The sequence below is a fragment of the Mustelus asterias genome, chromosome 10 (assembly GCF_964213995.1).
Source record: "Mustelus asterias chromosome 10, sMusAst1.hap1.1, whole genome shotgun sequence".
NCBI classification, from domain to species: Eukaryota; Metazoa; Chordata; class Chondrichthyes; order Carcharhiniformes; family Triakidae; genus Mustelus; species Mustelus asterias.
In genome coordinates, this window is record NC_135810.1 from 121,290,508 (window position 1) to 121,311,369 (window position 20,862).

A 20,862-nucleotide genomic window follows, 5' to 3' on the forward strand; every position below is an offset into this window, starting at 1 on the left:
ACCTCAGTTCCTAGAAACAGATCCAAAAGTGTATTCTTTCTTGTTGGACTGGACACATACAGCTGTGGATTATTTTCCTGAACCATCGAGAAACAGTTGCCCCTCTCCACTCTTTACATTGCCACTGTCCCAGACTACAGTCAGATAATTAAAGTTCCCTATGAAAGCTACTCAACAATGTTTGCATCGCTCGCTAATTTCCCGCAGATTTGTTCCTCTGCAGCCTGCCCACGATGAAGAATTGTAAATTTGAGGCATTGCGGAATAGGAAGCGAATGGAGATGGGGAATGGTTGAATGAGAGTAAGCCGATTTCTGGAATGCTGAGGTTTACAGGAGGTGGAGGATGACCAGCTGAAGGTTGAACATTGGAATAAGAGCAAAGGAAATTACAGCACAGGAACAGGCCCTTCGGCCCTCCAAGCCTGCACCGACCATGCTGCCCCACTGAATTAAAATCCCTTCCCCTTCTGGGGACCATATCCCTCTACTCTCATCCTATTCATGTATTTGTCCAGACGCCCCTTAAAAGTCACTACCGTATCCGTTTCTACTACCTCCCCCGGCAACGAGTTCCAGGCAACCACTACTCTCTGTGTAAAAAATCTGCCTCGTACATCTCCTTTAAACCTTGCCCCTCGCACCTTAAACCTATGCCCCCTCTTCCACCCTGGGAAAAAGCTTCTGACTATCCACTCTGTCCATGCCCTTCATAATCTTGTTGACTTCTATCATGTCACCCCTCAAACTAATCAGATGAGTCTGGAAGTGAAAAAGACATTGATAAGTGGTCTAGTAGCAGAGAAGTTGTCATGAGTGTGGAAACCTGACTGCGGCCTTCAGCAGCAGAGAGCCCGAACACTGAGAATCTTTGGAATTCTCAATCCAGGATCTGCCACTACTCAGCTGGTGAATATATTCAATAAGAAGTCTCACAACACCAGGTTAAAGTCCAACAGGTTTATTTGGTAGCAAATACCATTAGCTTTCGGAGCGCTGCTCCTTCGTCAGATGGAGTGGAAATGTGCTCTCAAACAGTGCACAGACACAGAAATCAAGTTACAGAATACTAATTAGAATGCGAATCCCTACAGCCAGCCAGGTCTTAAAGGTACAGACAATGTGGGTGGAGGGAGCATTTTAAACACAGGTTAAAGAGATGTGTATTGTCTCCAGACAGAACAGCTAGTGAGATTCTACAAGCCCAGGAGGCAAGCTGTGGGGGTTACTGATAATGTGACATAAATCCAACATCCCGGTTTAGGCCGTCCTCATGTGTGCGGAACTTGGCTATCAGTTTCTGCTCAGCGACTCTGCGCTGTAGTATTCTGTAACTTGATTTCTGTGTCTGTGCACTGTTTGAGAGCACATTTCCACTCCATCTGACGAAGGAGCGACGCTCCGAATGCTTATGGTATTTGCTACCAAATAAACCTGTTGGACTTTAACCTGGTGTTGTGAGACTTCTTACTGTGTTCACCCCAGTCCAACGCTGGCATCTCCACATCATGAGTATATTCAAGAGAGAGATTTTGGTTGGGAGGAAAATGGGAGTTGAATTAGTTCAACTTCTTGCATTCCCATTGCCCACTGATGCTGAACCTCTGTATTTCAGCCCTCATTGATCAGATCCATGCTGGCTTTCCAGAACCGGTGAATACATTGAATACAGGAGTTGGGACGTCTTGTTGAAGTTGTACAAGACATTGGTATGGCCACACTTGGAATACTGTGTACAGTTCTGGTCACCCTATTATAGAAAGATATTATTAAACTAGAAAGAGTGCAGAAGAGATTTACTAGGATGCTACCGGGACTTGATGGTTTGAGTTATAAGTTGAGTTATAAGGAGAGGCTGGATAGACTGGGACTTTTTTCTCTGGAGCGTAGGCGGCAGAGGGGTGATCTTATAGAGGTCTATAAAATAATGAGGGGCATAGATCAGCTAGATAGTCAATATCTTTTCCCAAAGGTAGGGGAGTCTAAAACTAGAGGGCATAGGTTTAAGGTGACAGGGGAAAGATACAAAAGTGTCCAGAGGGGCAATTTTTTCACACAGAGGGTGGTGAGTGTCTGGAATAAGCTGCCAGAGGTAGTAGTAGAGGCGGCTACAATTTTGCCTTTTAAAAAGCATTTAGTCAGTTACATGGGTAAGATGGGTATAGAGGGATATGGGCCAAATGCGGACAATTGGGACTAGCTTAGGGGTTTAAAATAAAGGGCAGCATGGACGATTTGGGCCGAAGGGCCTGTTTCCATGCTGTAAACCGCTATGACTCGATGGTGAACCTACTGAACCGAATGATCATTGACGAAGTTTCCCTCCCGCAAACTGTACCCTCACCGTCAACTTCTCGTTGAGACAAAAATACAGTACGACAGAAAGGAGGTTTGTTATTTCAAATTTTATTGTAAAACAGAAGCAGAAAGTAGCCCCACAGCTGTTGTAACAGTTGCCACAAATCCATCTACACAGATGTGTGGTCCGGGAAGTTCTGCAACATGTGGACATCCAGTGTCAGTCAACGGGTAGATCGATGATAGAACCTTCTTTCAATCTATGTGTCATCAACCCCTTTGCAAGATGCAGATCAACTGTTCACAATGCAAACTGATTAAGCCCTGTTCTTGCTCAGCCCCAGACAGTTTTGCAGAAACAGGAAAGGATTTTTATTTTAAAGAAACAATTTGGGACTGCTCTGTCTTCTTTATGGGAGGTCTTGTGGTGCAGTGGGTTGCATCGCTGCCTCTGAGCCAGAAACTCTGGCTTCGAGTCCCACTCCAAGACTTGATGTTCAAGGAAGCTGCGGTCTTAACGTGGCCAAACAGATTGAATGTCAACCTGTAAAATCCTTCCACACCATGCTAATTATACATGTATGTTGTAGTCTAGAGCTCTGGATAGTGGAGTCCACAACATGCTACTTTCTCAGGAGGCTAAGGAAATTTGGTATGTCCACTACAACTCTCACCAACTCCTACAGATGCACCATAGAAAGCATTCTTTCTGGTTGTATCACAGCTTGGTATGGCCTCTGCTCTGTCCAGAACCACAAGAAACTACAAAAGTTTGTGAACAAAGCCCAGTCCATCACTCAAACCAACCTCCCCCACTGACACTGTCTACATTTCCTGCTGCCTTGGCAAAGCAGCCAGCATAATCAAGGACCCCGCGCACCCCGGACATTCTCTGTTCCAATTTCATCCATCGGGAAAATGATGCAAAAGTCTGAGGTCACGTACCAACCGACTCAAGAACAGCTTCTTCCCTGCTGCCGTCAGACCTTTGAATAGACTTACCTCGCACTAAGTTGATCTTTCTCTACACCCTAGCTATGACTTTAACACTACATTCTGCACTCTCTCCTTTCCTTCTCTATGAACGGTGTGCTTTGTCTGTATAGCGCGCAAGAAACAATACTTTTCACTGTGTACCAATACATGTGACAATAATAAATCAAATCAAAATCGACTAATTGCTGGAAGAGATTGCCATGTGATGGGAAGAATGTTATGGACTCCACTATCACTATTCCAAATGCAACTCAGACTCCCTCTGTGAACTGTAATTTTCCATCACTATTGTGTTCTTTATCCAGTGGGCTTTTCCAAGCTTGAAATCCAGAAAGCCACCAACCCTTCGAGAGTGCTAGAAACCCATGGGATGTCACCCGAATATAAGAGGTTTCCTGATGCTAAACCAGGTCAGCACTTATTATCTCTCTTGCTGGGATCTCCTTCACCACATTGATCATTGTGGTTCTAGTAGCCATTGTCCCATTATAGATTGAAGGATATCTTCCACCTCTCCAAGCAGAGACAGCGAGAGTACTTTCAGTGTTGTTACCTGGGTTACTTATTACTGTTGCACTACTTAAAAAAAAACATTTGTAGGAAGTTCAAAACCAGGGACTCAAATATAAAATAGTGACGAGTGAATCCAAGTGAAATTTCTATACCCAGAATGTGGAACTTTCTATCTCATGGAGTAGCTGGGGTGAATGGCATTGGTCCATTTAAGGAGAGGTTAGATAAACGTGAGGGAGAAAGGATTTAAGTTATTGGGATGAGATGAAATTGGGTGGATGGAAGCTCTTGTGGAACATAAACACCAATAAGGACCAGGCTGTACGGCAATTTCTAACATGATACAACTAGACTGATTCAGTGAGTCACCTCAGCTAACCCCAACCAGTAATCGAATGGTTGCCCACACTGCAGCCAACATTTATAAAAGTGTCAATTGCTCCCTGAAGACAAAGGCCACGGAACTGCTAAATTCAGAATTCTGCTGTGGGCATTTATCACACTTCAAGTGGACTAAGGATGAAAATGTCAGCTCAGATCCCCCGTGACGGCCAGCTTGCTGCGTTCAAACTGTTCCAACATTCCCACCACTCCATGAAGAATGTGAACCTCTCAGGATGGATTCCACAGAAAAAAAGGAAAGGCTGAGGGTAAAATCAAAATATTTCAAATCAAACCTTTGCAGGAGTGGTCAACTCGTTTTATAAAAACAATATAGGACAGCAACTCATGGGAAATTCAGGAGAAACTTCTGTTTCCAAGGAGTGGTGAGAATGTGGAAGTCACTCTCAGATGCAACAGTTGATGTAAAGCTCGATATAATTGAAGGGGAAAGGTTTAGATGGATATGGCGATAGCTGGGGATTAAACAGGGTGGGAGGAGGCTTGTGAGGAGCAGAAATCATGGCAGACACCAGTTGGGCTGAATGGCCTGTTCCTGTGCTGTTAGTTTGACTTGATTTTATGTAGTTTTCGGTCCCATTTTTAAAAATAGAATTCCTATAGTGCAGGAAGCCATTTGGCCCATCGAGTCTGCACTGACCCTCTGAAAGAGCACACTACCATAGCATACTCCCCTGCCCTTTCCCTGGTACCCTACACATTGATCATGGCCAATCCACTAACCTGCACATCTTTGGACACTAAGGGGCAATTTAGCATGGCCAATTCACCTAACCCGCACATCTTTGGACTGTTGGAGGAAACCGAAACACCCGGAGGAAACCCATGCAGGCATGGGGAGAACGCGCAAACTCCACACAGACAGTGACCCAAGGCTGGAATCGAACCCGGATCCCTGGCACTGTGAGGCAGCAGTGCTAACCGCTGTGCCACCGTGCTGCCCATCCTTGCCTCTGATTTTAAGTGCAGTCGTACTGGGCTGGAAGTAGTAATCATCCAGTTTCAGTGCAAATATTGTGTGGAGCCAGCGAGAAGCTGGAAGCCCCAGTTACCTTTGGTTCACTGGCCAGTAATATCCTACTGAATTGGGGTTGGAGATGGTCATTCCTGAACAACTAACACTCGAACCCAAAGACTAGGATGTCAACCTGATAAGATAGAATAGTTGGCATTTAAAAAAATAAACAATGTAAGAACATGTTGCATTTGGAGCATTGACCACATCATCTGTGTCTCAAGGACTGAAACCAACTGAGGCTACAATTCATCATGCATTTTGCTGCCCTCCGGCTTCACCAGCCGCCCGATGAAGAGGATTGAGTTAGTCTTTTTGTCCTTGACCAAGAAGAAGAATGGGTGATCAGCGTAGAAGATTTCGGGATTCTTCAGCTCCTCTCGGCTGTAGATGAAGGCGTCGTATGGGTTCCCGTCAGTGCTCCATTCCAGGGCGGCAGCATGGAGGACGTTGGCCAGGTACAGATCCTTCTTCCCGGAGATTTTGGACAAGTCGGCTTTACTTTTGTCGACCGCTGTGGTCAAGCCAATACTGGCCAAGTGTTTCTAAATGCAAAATAAACATGAACATAGCTGATAACCGGTGCAGGAACACGAGTCGACTCAAATCCTCGAGCCTGCTCCATCACTCAGCTAGATCTGCCCCAGGATTCCATTGAGTCCATATCGGTCGATAGCCCAACCTGACTCAACCCCATTAACCCATCCCAGAAACCGCTCCCTTTTAGAGGGGAGCAGGCTCGCGGAGGGAGATAGTGCTAGATTTCCACTTCCTTCTGTGTGAAATATTCGATCCCACCCTGACCTCGTCTTAACTTCACGATTACTCTCTCTCATTCGATTCAAACATCGCCTCTATAGGATTAACCTCAATTAGTGTCGGGGGACTAGAGGGTAAATGCAGAGGGTTATGGGGAGAGGGCCTGCGTGGGGTTGTGGTCAGTGCAGACTCGATGGGCTGAATGGCTTCCTTCTGCACTGTGGGATTCTATGATTCTATGAATACAAACAGAAAATGCTGGTTAAACTCAGCAGGTCTGGCAGCAACCTTGGAGAGAGGAATAAAGTTAATGTTTTGAGTCAGTATGGTTCTTCTTCAGAACTATAGAAAGTGTTTCTCTCTCCACAAATTCTGCCAGACCTGCTGAGTTTTTCCAGCATTTTCTGTTTTTATTTCAGGTTTCCAGCATCCGCAGTATTTTACTTTCAAGGATAATTATTAATGTAGCCCTAAAAGACAACTTATATTTCCATAGCACCCAATACCATCTTTCTAAAGTGCAATGAATTCCATCATGTGATTATCACAGCTGGAGGCTATTCGGCCCATCGAGCCTGCACTGGCTCTCTAAAAGAACATTCTGCCCAGTCCCACACCTTTGCCTTATCCCTATAACCTTGCACATTCTTTCTTTTCAGAAAGCAATCCAGTTCCTTTATGAATACCTCGATCGAAGCTGCCTGCACTACCCTCTCAGGAAATTTGTTCCAGACACCGACCACCCTCTGGGTAAAAAAAACTCCCCTCACATCTCTTTTACACCTTGTACCCTTTTATTTTGAATCTGGTTCCTGATGCTCTCTTGAGTGGGAGTAGTTGCTCCCTGTCCATATGCCTCAGGATCTTCAATACCCTTATCAAGTCTCCTCTCAGCCTTCTTTCCTCCAAGGTAAACAGTCCCAATCTCTCCAACCTATCCTCATAGCTACAGTTCCCTATCCCTGGAATCTTTCTTGTAAATCCCCTCTGTACTCTCTGCAATGCCTTCACATCCTTCCTCAAGTACGACACCCAGAACTGGATTCACTCCTCCATATGAGGGCTAACTAGTGTCTTGTACAAATTCAACATGACCTCCTTACTCGTGTACTCTACGCTCCGATTAATAAGGCCTCAGATACTATGTGCTTTATTAGCTGTGCTCTCAACATGCCCTGTCACGTTCAATGACATATACATTTACACTGTGGTCCCTCTGTCCCTGCACCTCCTTCAGAATTTCTCCCTTTAATTTATATCCCCTCCCCATATTCATCCTGCTGAAATAAATTACCTCACACTTCTCTGCATTACTAACAGCTTAATTCAATAATGTTCCTGAATGGATGCAGTGTGGACAACACTCAAAAAGCTGAACATAATCTGGGACAAAACAGTCAACACTTAGCTCTGCCACTTAGAAATGTAGAATCATACAGTGCAGAAGAGGCCCTTCGGCCCATCGAGTCTGCACCGGCACACGAGTAACACCTGACCTTTCACCTAATCCCATCTGCCAGCACTTGGCCCATAGCCTTGAATGTTACGATGTGCCAAGTGCTCATCCAGGTACTTTTTAGAAGATATGAGGCAACCCACCTCCAGCACCCTCCCAGGCAGCGCGCTCTAGACCATCACCACCCTCTGGGTAAAAAGGTTTTTCCTCACATTCCCCCTAAACATCCTCCTGCCCCTCACCTTGAATCTGCTCACTGACCCTTCAACTAAGGGGAACAGCTGCTCCTTATCCACTCTGTCCGTGCCCCTCAATCTTGTACACCTCAATGGTCTTCCCTGTTCCATTTGGACTTGACTATTTGTATGTTCACATTCACTTTGTTCCCTTTGGGGAATAGTGGAGATGTGTTGGAAGGGTTAGCAGACTGATTATCAACCTGTTGAACCAGAATCACAGAATCCCTACAGCGCAGAAGGAGGCCATTTTGTCCATCAAGTCTGCACCAACAACAAACCCACCCAGCCCCTACCCCCGTAAACCCACATATTTACCCCGCTAATCCACCTGACACTAAGGGGCAATTTAGGACAGCCAATCAGCCTAACTTTGGACTGTGGGAGGAAACCAGAGCACCTGGAGGAAACCCACGCAGACACGGGGAGAACATGCAGACTCCACGCAGACAGTGACCCAAGGCTGGAATTGAGCCTGGGTCCCTGGCGCTGTGAGGCAGCAGTGCTAACCACTGTGTCACCATACTGCCCTACACCCCTTCCATGGCCAACAAGTCCTGTATTTGGGCTTGAACTCGGAGCTTCAGGCTCAGTGGCAAGCGTGTGACCCACTGAGCCACAAGACTGCCAGCACTGCCAATGGATTGGCAGTAGCCAACCCAGGCTGGACTTCATCTGAGACATCTCATCACTCATCCAGCCACCCACTTTCAAACTCTCCCACCATTGGTCACCTGTCACAAATGAATGAACCTGTGGATTGGACGAACAGCAAACAGAAGGAAGGTAGATTTTTAAGGTAAGTTTCTGGGTCTGGGGTGTGCGATTGGCATCTGGGTGAGATTGGGCCTCTTTCTTTATCATCTACGGCTTACCTGAAGCTCGTGGCTAACCCCCAGCTTGACTTTTGGCAAGGAGATGGCCACTGCCTGCTTTTGAAGCTTGCCCAACCAGGTGCTGATCTGTTCCTTGGTCAGCAGTTTCTCCAGTTTGTCCAGAGGCTGCAGGTAGTAAGGCATGATGAAGACCATGCTGGACAACTGGTGAGCTAGGGGCATTTCCAGGATGTTCACCTGGTTGCTTTCATCCTTATAGAAGTTATATAGACCTGAAGTGGAAGAGAAAAGAAAGAATATTTCAATGAAGTGTTGAAAACCTTGAAGGGTTTTGATTGAATAAATCAGGAGAAACCGTTTCCAGTGACAGAAGGGTCAGTAACCAGAGGGACACAGATTTAAGATGGTAAAAGAAGCACTGGGTAAGCAAGAAGAACAATTTTACACAGCGAGTTGTTATGATCAGGAACATACTGACTGAAAGGGCGGCGGAAGCACATTCAATAAGAACCTTCAAAAGGAAATTGGATAAATTCTTGACAGACAAAATACCAGGGAAATGGGGAAGACTGTCCAATTGCAGCTAATTATTAAAATTTATTTGTCACAAGTAGGCTTACATTAACACTGCAATGAAGTTACTGTGAAAATCCCCTAGTTGCCACACTCCGTCGCCTGTTCGGGTACACTGAGGGAGAATTTAGCATGGCCAGTGCACCTCACCAGCATGTCCTTTGGAGTGTGGGAGGAAACCAGAGCACCCAGCGAGCCTATCAAAGGTCCAGCACAGAAACGGAATCGTCTTTCTGTGCTGTAAGATTCCATGTATCCATTACAAGTCCTGTGGCGGGGGGGGGGGCGGGTGATGTCGAAGCAGGAAGGAATGAGGAAGCAGAACTCAGCAGCCTTGAGAGACTGACCAGCCCTGCACTGGACCACACTGCTCACCTCACTCATAAAAACGGTGCCCGAAACATTGCCTGCTTCACCTACCTGGTCTGAAGGTGCAACTGCCATCAACTCAAAATAGAAAGTAAAGGTGGCATCAGTCACCATTGGTGCATGGAATATATTTGCACCCTCATGACAACACCACAGCTGGCAGGCCTCTCTTGTTGGTAGACAGTTGGCTGGGTACAATGTCCATAATCGCCGTCCTCAGTGAGACTCGTCTACCTGAATAGGCCAGCTCAAGGAAATCGGTGCAGGTTACACAATCTATTGGATGGCCATGGAAAGGAACGACCGCGTGCAGTTGGTTATGAACCAGCTCATTGGTACATTGATTTGTCTTTTCAATGGTGTTCATAACGGTCTAGTTGTGCCTAACCCCTTCCTGCACAGCAACAGGTAAGCAACTCTCAATGTGTACACCCCCTACCATGACCAACCCTGATGAGGTGGAGAAGAAATCCTACGATGACCTCCACTCCTTAACAGTTGCTGTGCCAAGCCAGACAAGCTAAATATTCTTGGTGTCTTCATTGTAAATGTTTTTGCAAATCACCAGGCATTGGAGGAGTCAACATAAAACATAGGTTTGGCAGCTGTAATAGCCAATGGCCTTCTCTTGTGAAAGATATGTGCTGAGCATCACCTTTTCATCACCGACAGTTTGCTCCCACCCTAATCACAACAATCTGTCTTGGACGCATCCCCTTGCTAATCATTGGCATCTAACAGGCTATATCATCACCAGGCAGAGAGACAGACAGGATGTAATTAAAGCCATGTGCCACACTGACTGCTGGACTGGCCATCATCTTATCATTTCAACACTAAGCATCAAGATCTATCCCGCTGGACGCCCCCAGGGAATGAAGGTCTAGAAGGGCCTCAATGACCCAACGCTCAAACAGGCAGTCATGAAGGAATCTTTCTCGGAGAAACCCGAGAGTCCCCTGTGTGCAGTGAAAATGGAGTTTGCTGCATTGAGGATAGCTGGGCGACATTCGGTGATATAGCATACTCCACTGCTCAATAGACCCTTGCCCCTGCCTCTTGTAAACATCAAGATTGGTTCGACAGAAATAATGAGGTAATCTAGAAACTACTGTAGGAGAAACATCGCCTCTATAGGATTAACCTCAATGACAAGTCATCACTATCCAAGCTCAATGCCGACCAAAACAGCCACAGGAACATCCAAACTCAAAGATGCAAGACACTGCGCTGAATCAGAAAACAATCGAATGTCATTATATGCAGATCGCAAAGAGTGGAAGAGATTATGTGAGATCTGTCCAGACACTGGTCTGCTGCTTCATCGCTAATCCTCAGTGCCAACAAAAAAAGTTTAAATTCTAGAAAGATGGACAGAGCACTTTAACCACATCCTCAAATTGGCCTTCATAGAATCATAGAAACCCTACAGTGCAGAAGGAGGCCATTCGGCCCATCGAGTCTGCACCGACCACAGGCCCTACCCCTACATATTTACCCGCTAATCCCTCTAACCTACGCATCTCAGGACTCTAAGGGGCAATTTTTAACCTGGCCAATCAACCTAACCCGCACATCTTTGGACTGTGGGAGGAAACCGGAGCACCCGGAGGAAACCCACGCAGACACGAGGAGAATGTGCAAACTCTACACAGACAGTGACCCAAGCCGGGAATCTTCAATAAAGAGGAAATCAACAGTCTGCCACCAGTTGCCATCAACTTCCCTCTCGATGACCCTCCCACACTGTCAGAAACAAGGAACGCAATTAAACTCCTGTCCAGCAGCACAACTCCAGGAACTGATGCTATCCCAGCTGAGGTCTACAAGGCTGGAGGAGGCCTGGTCAAACCGCTCACTGAACTCCCCGAGTCTCCATCCCTCAGGAATACAAAGACACCTCCCTTCATTGCCCACTTGAACAAGCGGAGAAATGGCAGCTGGAGGAGACATACCTGTACGGTGCATCATGTCAATCCCAATTGTTAAAGAGCGGGTCACCATGAAACTACGCTGGTCTACCATCTTGTGGTGAAATTTTTCATTCCAGTGCGCTGTAAAAGAAAAGGAAATGTAGTGAATTTAATTGATCTATTTGTACAAGAGTAATGGGTTGAAACTAATGGCCCAATTGTAAGCCCTATGAATAGCCACATACGTTTGAAGAACATTGCATTGATGATCATGGCTCCATCGGTTTTCGACAGGTCTTTGGTAACCTCGGGCAGCTTGCCCTCAGTGGTTTCTGCTGCCCACTCATTGATGGACTTCAGGGCACCCTTCTTATCCCTGAAGTTGATCTTGGAAGGCTCGTAGTTGTAGTGCTTCTTGCTCTTCTTCACAAAGTCCTCGGCGAAGTTGACCGAGGTTGGCCCGTACAGCCGATTGCCCATTCTCCAGGTCACGTTGCGTGCCGTGGAATTGCTGACCTCAGCTAGCAGCTGGGAAAGCGCCGAGTGGAGCTTGTCGTCTTGGACCTTGCTCATGTCAAGCAGCGCCTTAGCCTCACTCGCGGTCGGGTCCTTGGCACCGAGTGACACCAACCCCAGGGAAGAAGCGACCACCACAGGAGAGATCAGGATGTTCTCGGAGCCCTTGTCCTTGGCCATGGTGAGGTAGAGGTTGAGGCCCAGTTTGACACTGCTATCTGCCAGGGTGGTGGCATGTTCACTCAACTTCTCCTCGGCTGCCGCGACAACAAGCAGGAGGCTAATAACGGCCACGAGTTTGCTCACCCACATGGTTCTGGTGGACGTTGACAGTGTAATCCTGGAAAGCAAAGAGAAACAGAGTGTTTACTCAGGGGTTTGGAGGTGCTGCATGGCGGACTGCTGTTCCTATGCTCCTTATGAACCTCTCAAGGTAAGGGCAGTGTGATAACACCACATTCCTGAACCCTAATCTCAGCCCAGTGCCAAAACACATGGAGCTCAAATCCCTAATTGTCCAATCTATGAGAGCAGAATTTTAACAACTAAATCAAGCGGACACATTGGGCAGAATTTTTATGGCCCTGTTGCGCCGGAGCTGGAGAATGCGGAAGACAAGCTGCACAAAACTCCATTGGCTTCGGCGGGACTGGAAAATCCCACCGCTGGGAGGAAACATAAAATTATACCCTTCAAAATTTTACCTGGGATTTGGGAGGCAGTTAATTCTCTTTTGCCGAGCTTGACACCAGTTTGGAGCTATCATTGAATCCCTACAGTGCAGAAGGAAGCCATTTGGCCCATCGAGTCTGCACCGACCACAATCCCACCCAGGGCATATTCCCGTAACCCCACACATTTACCCTGCCAATCCCCCAAGGAGCAATTTAGCATAGCCAATCCACCTAACTAGCACGTCTTTCAGACTGTCGGAGGAAACTGGAGCACCCGGAGGAAACCCACGCAGACATGGGGAGAATGTGCAAACTCCACACAGGCAGTGACCCAAGCGGGAAATTGAACCTAGGTCTCTGGCACTGTGAGGTAGCAATGCTAACCACTGTTAGTATAACTTAGGTCTGCAAGAGCCTGAAATCAGGGCAGAAGGAATTTATATATAACTTTACCGTAAAACTAGCTCTTCCTGGCAGCAAACAAGACAAAGTAAAAGGAGGAATAGTGATTGAACCTAATAATAATAATAAAATGCTGCAGATGCTGGAAATCTGAATGGGAGGGCTGATGAAAATTCCTTGAGATGAAACATTAACTCCCTCCACAGGGGATGCCAGGCCCACTGAATATTTCCATCACATTCTGTTAATCCCACACCACTGATGCCCTTTGGGTGGACACCCCGACCTTATGAAAGGGTTTGTTTCAACTGCTGGCCTGAGTAACTGCTATTCTCCTCTTGTTGCTGGGAGGAGATCTGTGCACTCAGGCCTGGATGCACTTGTGTGCACGAGTATGTACCTGTGTGTACTTTGTTTTATCCACTGGATGTAGCCCATCCCTAATTACCCTTGAACTGAGTGGCTCGCTTGGTCATTTCAGAGGGCAGGCTGTGGGTCTGGAGTCATATGTAGGCCAAATCAGGTAAGGACAGCAGATTTCCTTCCCTGAAGGATATGGGTTTTTATGACAATGGTTTCATGGTCATCAATCGGCCTTTAATTTTTCATGGATCTGCCGTGGAGGGATTCAAACCCTGGTCCCCAGAGCATCACCCTGAGTCTCTGGATTACTAATCCAGTGACAATACCACGATACCACCACCTCCCCATATATGCATATGGTATCTTTGTATGCCTGTGTATGTTTAAATGTACATTTCTGTGTACAACAACTTGTATAATACCTCATATGTAATTAAATATACCGAGCCTTTTGGTGGAAGCACAATGGAAGAACATTTCTCACCAAGTCGTATGAGATATTCAGCAAAAGCTCAGTGAAATGCTGAAAGGAGGTCCAGAATAGTTGCTCAACGAGAAGACACATTTCAGCAGGTTCATTCAAATTTCACCAAGTGCAACGTGTTATTGTAACAAAATCTCTTTGGAAATGCTTGTGGAGATGCGACAATAAAATAAGATTTATTATTCTTCCGTACCATGTGAGCATCGCTGGCTGGGCCAGTATTTATTGCCCATCCCTCATTGCCCTTGAGAAGGTGGTGGTGAGGTGCCATCTTGAACCTCTACATTCCCTGAGGTGTACGCACACCCACAATGCTGTTAGGGAGGGAGTTCCAGGATTTTGACCCAGCAACAGTGAAGGAACAGTCCTATATTTCCAAGTCAGGAGAGTGAGCGTCTTTGAGGGGAACTTCCAGGTGGTGATGTCCCCAGGTGTCTGCTGCAGTTATCGTTCTAGGTTGTAGCAGTTGTGGATTTAGGTGTTACCTAAGGAGCCTTACTGAGTTCCTGCAGTGCGTTTTGTAGATGGTACCGCACCCAGCCCCCCCACCACCCCCCACCCCCCCCCACCCACCCCCCCACCCACCCCCCCACCCCCCGCCCCCCCACCCCACCACCCCCCACCCCACCCCCCCCACCCCCCCCACCCCACCCCCCACCCCCCCCACCCCACCACCCCCCACCCCCCACCCCACCCCCCACCCCCCCCACCCCCCACCCCCCACCCCCCCACCCCCCACCCCAAGTGTCCACCATCATTCATAACTGGATGTGGCAGGACTGCAGAGCTTAGATCCATGAACTAGTTCCGACTTCTACTTCTGCAGTTCAGCATTCAGGGAATGCTGTCACTTCATCAGGTTGACATCTCATTGTTAGGAATGCCTGGCGTTGCCCCTGGCATGCCTTCCTGCACTCATTACTGAACCAGGTTGATCTCCTCATTGGTGGTAATGGCAGAGTGGGGGATATGCCAGGCCACGAGGTTACAGATTGTGTTTTGAGTGCAATTCTGCTGCTGCTAATGGCCCACAACACCTCATGGATGCTCATTTTTGAGCTGCTAGATTTGTTCTGAAGCTATTCCGCTTTGTGATAGTGCCACACAAGATGGTGGAGGGTGTCCAGTGTGAAGACAAGACATTGGGTCGAATTGCAACAGTTCCCATTTTTGCTGCCAGTGGGAGGATGGTGGGAAATGTGAACTCAGCAAAACCATTTGTAATTAATGTGGAGTAGAATTCAAACAGGCCTCATTTTTGCGATCCCATGGACATTAATTTGTAGTGTGGGAGTCACAAATTTATGGAGTTGGCAGAAACACTTCTGAAGGGCGGATATGATCTGTTTAAATGACATGATCTAGATTTTTAAATCTGCATCCCCTTAAACATGAAAAATGGCTGAAGCTGTCAATGGAAGCTAAAAAATGCCCTCTGCCAGATTGCTTTGATTGACAGGCCATCTGGTTTGAGTTAGTAAAAAAACCCACTGTCATCTGTTCCCACAGTTTCAATAGACTCCTTTGCTAAGCTACTAAAGCACTTATCTCAGCAGGAGAATGGTGTTCAAGTTTTTGTTGACAGTTTCAGGAGGCTGCATTCAGGAGGTTAAGCAGATTCTAATTGGGTAATGAGTCCTTTTGGTTTCCAATTGGCAGAGAAAAGCAGTATATCACAAGGATGGATGTGTTGGCCGACTGGTACCTGGAGCGAATGGAAAGTCATGTGATGAAGTCTCCATGAATACATTTAATCATAGTTGGCAATCCTCTATTCGATAGTTAGAAGTTTATTTCTTTTCATCGCCACGTGGATCTTGAAGTCTGCCCATGGTGGATAGTGGGTGAGAGGCTATGGAAGTGGCATTGAGGTGTGAGGTGGTCTGGAGGGGGCATTGAGATGATGGTAGGGGCCTGGAGAATGAGTAAGGGGTTGTGAGGGGTGAGGAATAGAAGGTCAAACTGATTTTAATGCAACAGAGACAAGATCACAGGGAACAAGAGGCCGGCTGGCTAACTAGCTCACCTCAAAGCTCTCCCATCTCCGTGGCTTCCGGAATTGGTCCATCTCCACAGAGTGAAAATTGGGTGCAACAAGTCTTCACAAAGAATCATCCAAACTCGAAACATTAGCTCAGGTATGGTGACAATGAAACTATCGTTGATTGTTGTAAAAACCCATCTGGTTCACAAATTCCTTTCAGAAAGGAATACTCCTGTCCTTATGTGGTCTGGCCTACTTGTGACTCCATATCTACAGTAATGATCACAGACTACAGAATCCCGACAGCGCAGAAGAGGCCATTTGGCCCATCGAGTCTGCACCGACTCTCTGACAGAGCATTTTACCCAACCTCTCTCCCCCGTCCTACCCCCTAATCCCACCCATTTACCATGGCCAATCCATCTAACCTACACATCTTTGGACTGTGGGAGGAAACTGGAGCACCCGGAGGAAACCCACGCAGATACGGGGAGAATGTGCAAACTCCACCCACGCAGTCACCCAAGGCCAGAATTGAATCTGGGTCCCTGGTGCTATGAGGCAGCAGTGCTAAGCACTGTGCCACCGTACGACCCTTGTGGTTCACCCCCCTACAAAGTGGCCGAACAAGCCACTCAATTCAAGGGTAATTAGGGGTGGGCAACAAATCCTGACCTTACCGGTGATGCCCACATCCTGTGAAGGAATTATTAAAACCCAGTTTGGCTTGTTGACTATGGTCAGATATTGCCCTGCATCACCTGACCTTCCACCCCCACACTCACATCCTGAAGGTGTCCCTCCCCCCATTTCCCCTTCCCACAGCTTTGGTAAGCAACTGGGCGAATGCTGACCGTCAATCAGAAGAGCCTTTTCTCCCCATTTCTATTCCTTTTTTAACGAATAAACAAAAGAAAATGGAAAATAAAAGTTTAATCTCCTGAGTCGCTCACAGCTGTGTGCTGCAAACTCAGTCCTGGTGAGCTGGCAACTCCAGGCAATCATTGAGCCCCGCCCAAACGCAGTCAGATAAATTTTCTGCCTTCCACAATTTAAAAAAAAGACACAACCCAGGATTTTGACCTCCCTCACCCATCTGATCCGCTCACATTTCAGCGAGGCATTGGGAAAATCAGTTCAGGCTACCAACTGTCCACCCCTTGCGGAGAAGTTAGTCTCACAACAATTCAATCTTTTCCCACTTCCTGATCAGGAGAATTAGATTAACCGGTGTAATGACTGTGGTCTTTGTTTCAGCAGCTGTGACAGAGGAAACCGGATATATATTAACAATAACTTGCATTCCATATAGCACCTTTAACGGAGCAAAACATCCCAAGGCGCTTCACAGAAGTGTAATCAGAACAGATTTGACAGGATTTAAGGAGATCTCAAAACCAAGGACTCAAAAGTTTTGTCAAGGAGTTTTGTTTTTAAGGAGTGTCACGATGGAAAACAGAGAAGTATCAAGCGAGTGAGAGGTTTAGAGAGGGAATTCCAGAGCTTAAAGCGGAGATGGTACAGCCAGTGAAATGGATGTGCAGACAGCCAGAATTGAAGGAGCACAGAGATCTTGGAGAGTTAGAGAGCTGGAGGAGATAACTAAAGAACAGCTTCTTCCCTGCTGCCATTAGCCTTTTGGACCTAGCTCGCACTAAGTTGATCTTTCTCTACACCCTAGCTATGACTGTAACACTACATTCTGCACCCTCTCCTTTCCTTCTCTATGAACGGTATGCTTTGTCTGTACAGCGCGCAAGAAACAATACTTTTCACTGTATACTAATACATGTGGCAATAATAAAACAAATTGAATAACAGAGATAGGGAGGGACAAGGCGGCAGAGAGATTTGAAAACATGGGTGAGAATTTTGAAGTCCAATTGTGTTTTTTCCCCTTATCTTTGGAGACTGAAAGCTGCCTTAAGTAGACACAAGCTCACCTCAAATGCTTACGTGACTCTTAACGACAATGTTTAAATGCAACATTCCTCACAGCAGGGGCCTCATCTGTGGAGTTCGACACGAGACAGAGAACAGAATGACTGCATGTTAGGACAGCAGCGCATTTGGTCCCTGTACACAATGGAACTGAGAGAAAAAAGTTCTGGCCGCATTCTTTGAATTTCTCTGTAAAATCACTGCCCTGAGGCAGCGAGATTCCGAGCAGACAGAGAGCTGTTCTCACACCAACGAAGAAATCATACGATTTGGGGAAAAATACATCGACATACTCCCAAAAAAAATTCACAAGTAATATCAGAGGATCTCTAACCTTGCAACTTTTTCAAAGTGATGTCAACTTTTGCCTTTGTCATTCTGAAAGAAAATAAACAAATCAGCCACAGGATCGCTTTGCCCAGGAATGCAAAAGGAGTGGGAGGGATTGTGTGCCCCCGGGCCTGGTTTTAGTGAGGTGGGCAATCAGATTGTTCCCTGTCTGGATTTTTAATGAATCCTGCGTTAAGGCTGAAGAGGTTTTCTTTTAAAAAAACGAATCCAGCAATCATTGAGGGAGGAGAGAGAGAGAGAGAGAGCGAGGGAGGGGGGTGGAGGAAAAGGGACAGAATCAGCCAATCACTTTTGCCAGAGTTGATAAAATTCTTCCAGACTTCTGGAAGTTTCTTTATCCATCCCACCCCCTCTCAAAAAAAACCCTCCCCCCACCCCCATCCTCTCACCCCACCCTCCTCCTGTATAAAATTATGGATCTCTCATTTGACTTGAACCTGGTCTAGCGGAGCGACAAATAAAAGACAAGTTAAAAATCACACAACTTTTTGAGTTTAACAGAATGAGGAAATCTGTAAGTTTAAATTGGAAGAGATGATTTGCCGAACTTTGCCACAGATCCTTAAAGGAAAAGTTTGTTTATTAGTCACAAGTACGGCTTACATTAACACTGCAATGAAGTTACTGTGAAATTCCTCTAGTCACCACAACTTTGGGTACACTGAGGAAGAATTTAGCATGGCCAGTGCACCTAACCAGCATGTCTTTCAGACTGTGGGAGGAAACCGGAGCACCCGGAGGAAACCCACGCTGACACGGGGAGAACGTGCAGACTCCACACAGACAGTGACCCAAGCCTGGAATCGAACCCGGGTCCCTGGCGCTGTGAGGCAGCAGCGCTAACCACTAATGCCGCCCCTTGCCACGCAGTGAAGTTTTAACTTGCTGACTTCTTTGTAAAGTTATCTTTGTCCCTCCTGTTTGCCTCCCCTTCCCTCCTAGGGACCAAATTCGAACATTTCGAGCAATTTACTCAGGACCACAAACAGAACATTGAATGATTATTATTTTTTAAGTCCACACTGGGTGCCAGGACAGGGAGAGCACACACGCGAATGGAATTCAGCGGTTAGTCGAGACCAGAGAATATTGTTACTTATTTGCAACCACAGTCAATCGCTAATTTGCCCCAAATAATGTGATTTAAAAAAAAATCAAACATCTGCACAGCTACTGGCTGTATTTAAAATTCCCAAATTTTTAAAAGATAATTACATTTTTGTACAACTTCACACTTTTTTTGTTCTCTGAAGGTTGAATGTGGCAACAGGATCAGTCTAACCTTCCTGCCAGGGGAGGGATATTTGAGACAAAAAGTTTTGCAAACTTCTCTGACATCCCAAAACTTTCCACCTCAGAAAGCTGCACGGTAACCAGGCAGTGGCTGCACTATCTGCTTCATCCCATTCTGTGCAGCCAGACTGAGAGCTGCTGCTTCCTCAGGGATCCCTGCCCTCACCTGCTTTTGTCTGGTATTCCCTGGTCCTCCTGGCTCTTCGGCCGAAGCCCCGATCTCCGCTGGAAAGTTCTGGAAAGCTGGAGTGGCAGAGGTGCTTTGCGAGGACTATTTAAATGCTGAGCTCCGAACCGGGCAAGTCTGAGATCTGATACCTCCCACTCCAGCTGGGAGGTTTCTGCTGGGTCTCAAAGACCACCCTCTTACAGGCAGCCTTGAGTCACTCGAACACAGTCCATTCCAAAAATGCAGGCAGGTAATAATCATCGAATCCCTCCAATGCAGAAGGAGGCCATTTGGCCCATTGCGCCTGCACTGACAACAATCCCACACAGGTTCTATCCCCATAACCCCACATATCCTTATAAAAGGTAAATTCGCTATCGTCCCAGATGAGCATAGACTACTGTTCCTTTTGCAGGCTGATTTAACCTGACGGTCACCACACTTCAGGTGAGGGGAAAGGTTGGACCTTCATGAATAACCTCAGCTGGTACAGGAATTGAATCCGCGCTGTTGGGATCACTCTGCATCACTAACCAGCTGTCTAGCCAAGTGAGCTAAACTTCGAAGCGACTCACCAAAGGGTCATCTGGACTTGAAACGTCAGCTCCTTTCTCTCCTTACAGATGCTGCCAGACCTGCTGAGATTTTCCAGCGTTTTCTCTTTTAGTTCAAGCCACTCACCACCCTGTCTTGGAAATACATCGCTGTTCCTTCACTGTCGCTGGGTAAAGATCCTGGAACTCCCTCCCTAGGGTGGCACAGTGGTTAGCACTGCTGCCTCACAGCGCCAGGGACCCGGGTTCGATTCTCGGCTTGGGTCGCTGTCTCTCCATGTTTGCGTGGTTTTCCTCCGGGTGCCCTGGTTTCCTCCCACAGTCCGACAGACATACCGGTTAGGTGAATTGGCCGTGCTAAATTCTCCCTCAGTGTACCCGAACAGGTGCCGGAGTGTGGTGACTAGAGGATTTTCACAGTAACTTCATTGTAGTGTTAATGTAAGCCTACTTGTGACTAATAAATAAACTCTTAAATCACTTTACAGCCAATGAAATATTTTGGAAGTCTCTGATGCAGGTTTTGTGGTAGCCGGTTTGTACATATGGTAAGACAAAGCAATGGGGGACATATGAGGAGTTAGAAACACGAGACTTTGAGGTGATTACAGGGTTCGAGGGTATAAAAAAAACGCACATACAATGAATGTACATGTTGTTCAGTTCATTCATTATTAACATAGTAAAATAGAAATGAGACATAATAGCACATAGATATATAATGGATACAGAATACAAGATACATTATAACATCGATACTGTGTTC

At 46.6% G+C, this 20,862-nt stretch overlaps 1 protein-coding gene across 2 annotated transcripts; it reads right to left on the bottom strand.

Moving 5' to 3' along the window:
• Nucleotides 1-2,384: 2,384 nt before the first annotated feature.
• Nucleotides 2,385-19,653, bottom strand: serpinh1b (serpin peptidase inhibitor, clade H (heat shock protein 47), member 1b). 2 transcript variants are annotated; one of them, XM_078222637.1, is made up of 5 exons: nucleotides 19,540-19,653; nucleotides 11,611-12,221; nucleotides 11,408-11,506; nucleotides 8,550-8,782; nucleotides 2,385-5,768 (listed from the first exon to the last, which is right to left on the bottom strand). In XM_078222637.1, exons 2-5 carry the CDS (start codon nucleotides 12,191-12,193, stop codon nucleotides 5,466-5,468), a joined length of 1,218 nt encoding a protein of 405 aa, XP_078078763.1. In that variant the 5' UTR covers nucleotides 12,194-12,221; nucleotides 19,540-19,653; the 3' UTR covers nucleotides 2,385-5,465. The 2 variants fall into 2 exon arrangements, with proteins under 2 accessions (XP_078078763.1, XP_078078764.1); XM_078222638.1 differs by lacking the exon at nucleotides 19,540-19,653 and adding an exon at nucleotides 18,064-18,110 and having other exon boundaries at nucleotides 2,386-5,768.
• Between the last annotated feature and the right edge of the window lie 1,209 nt (nucleotides 19,654-20,862).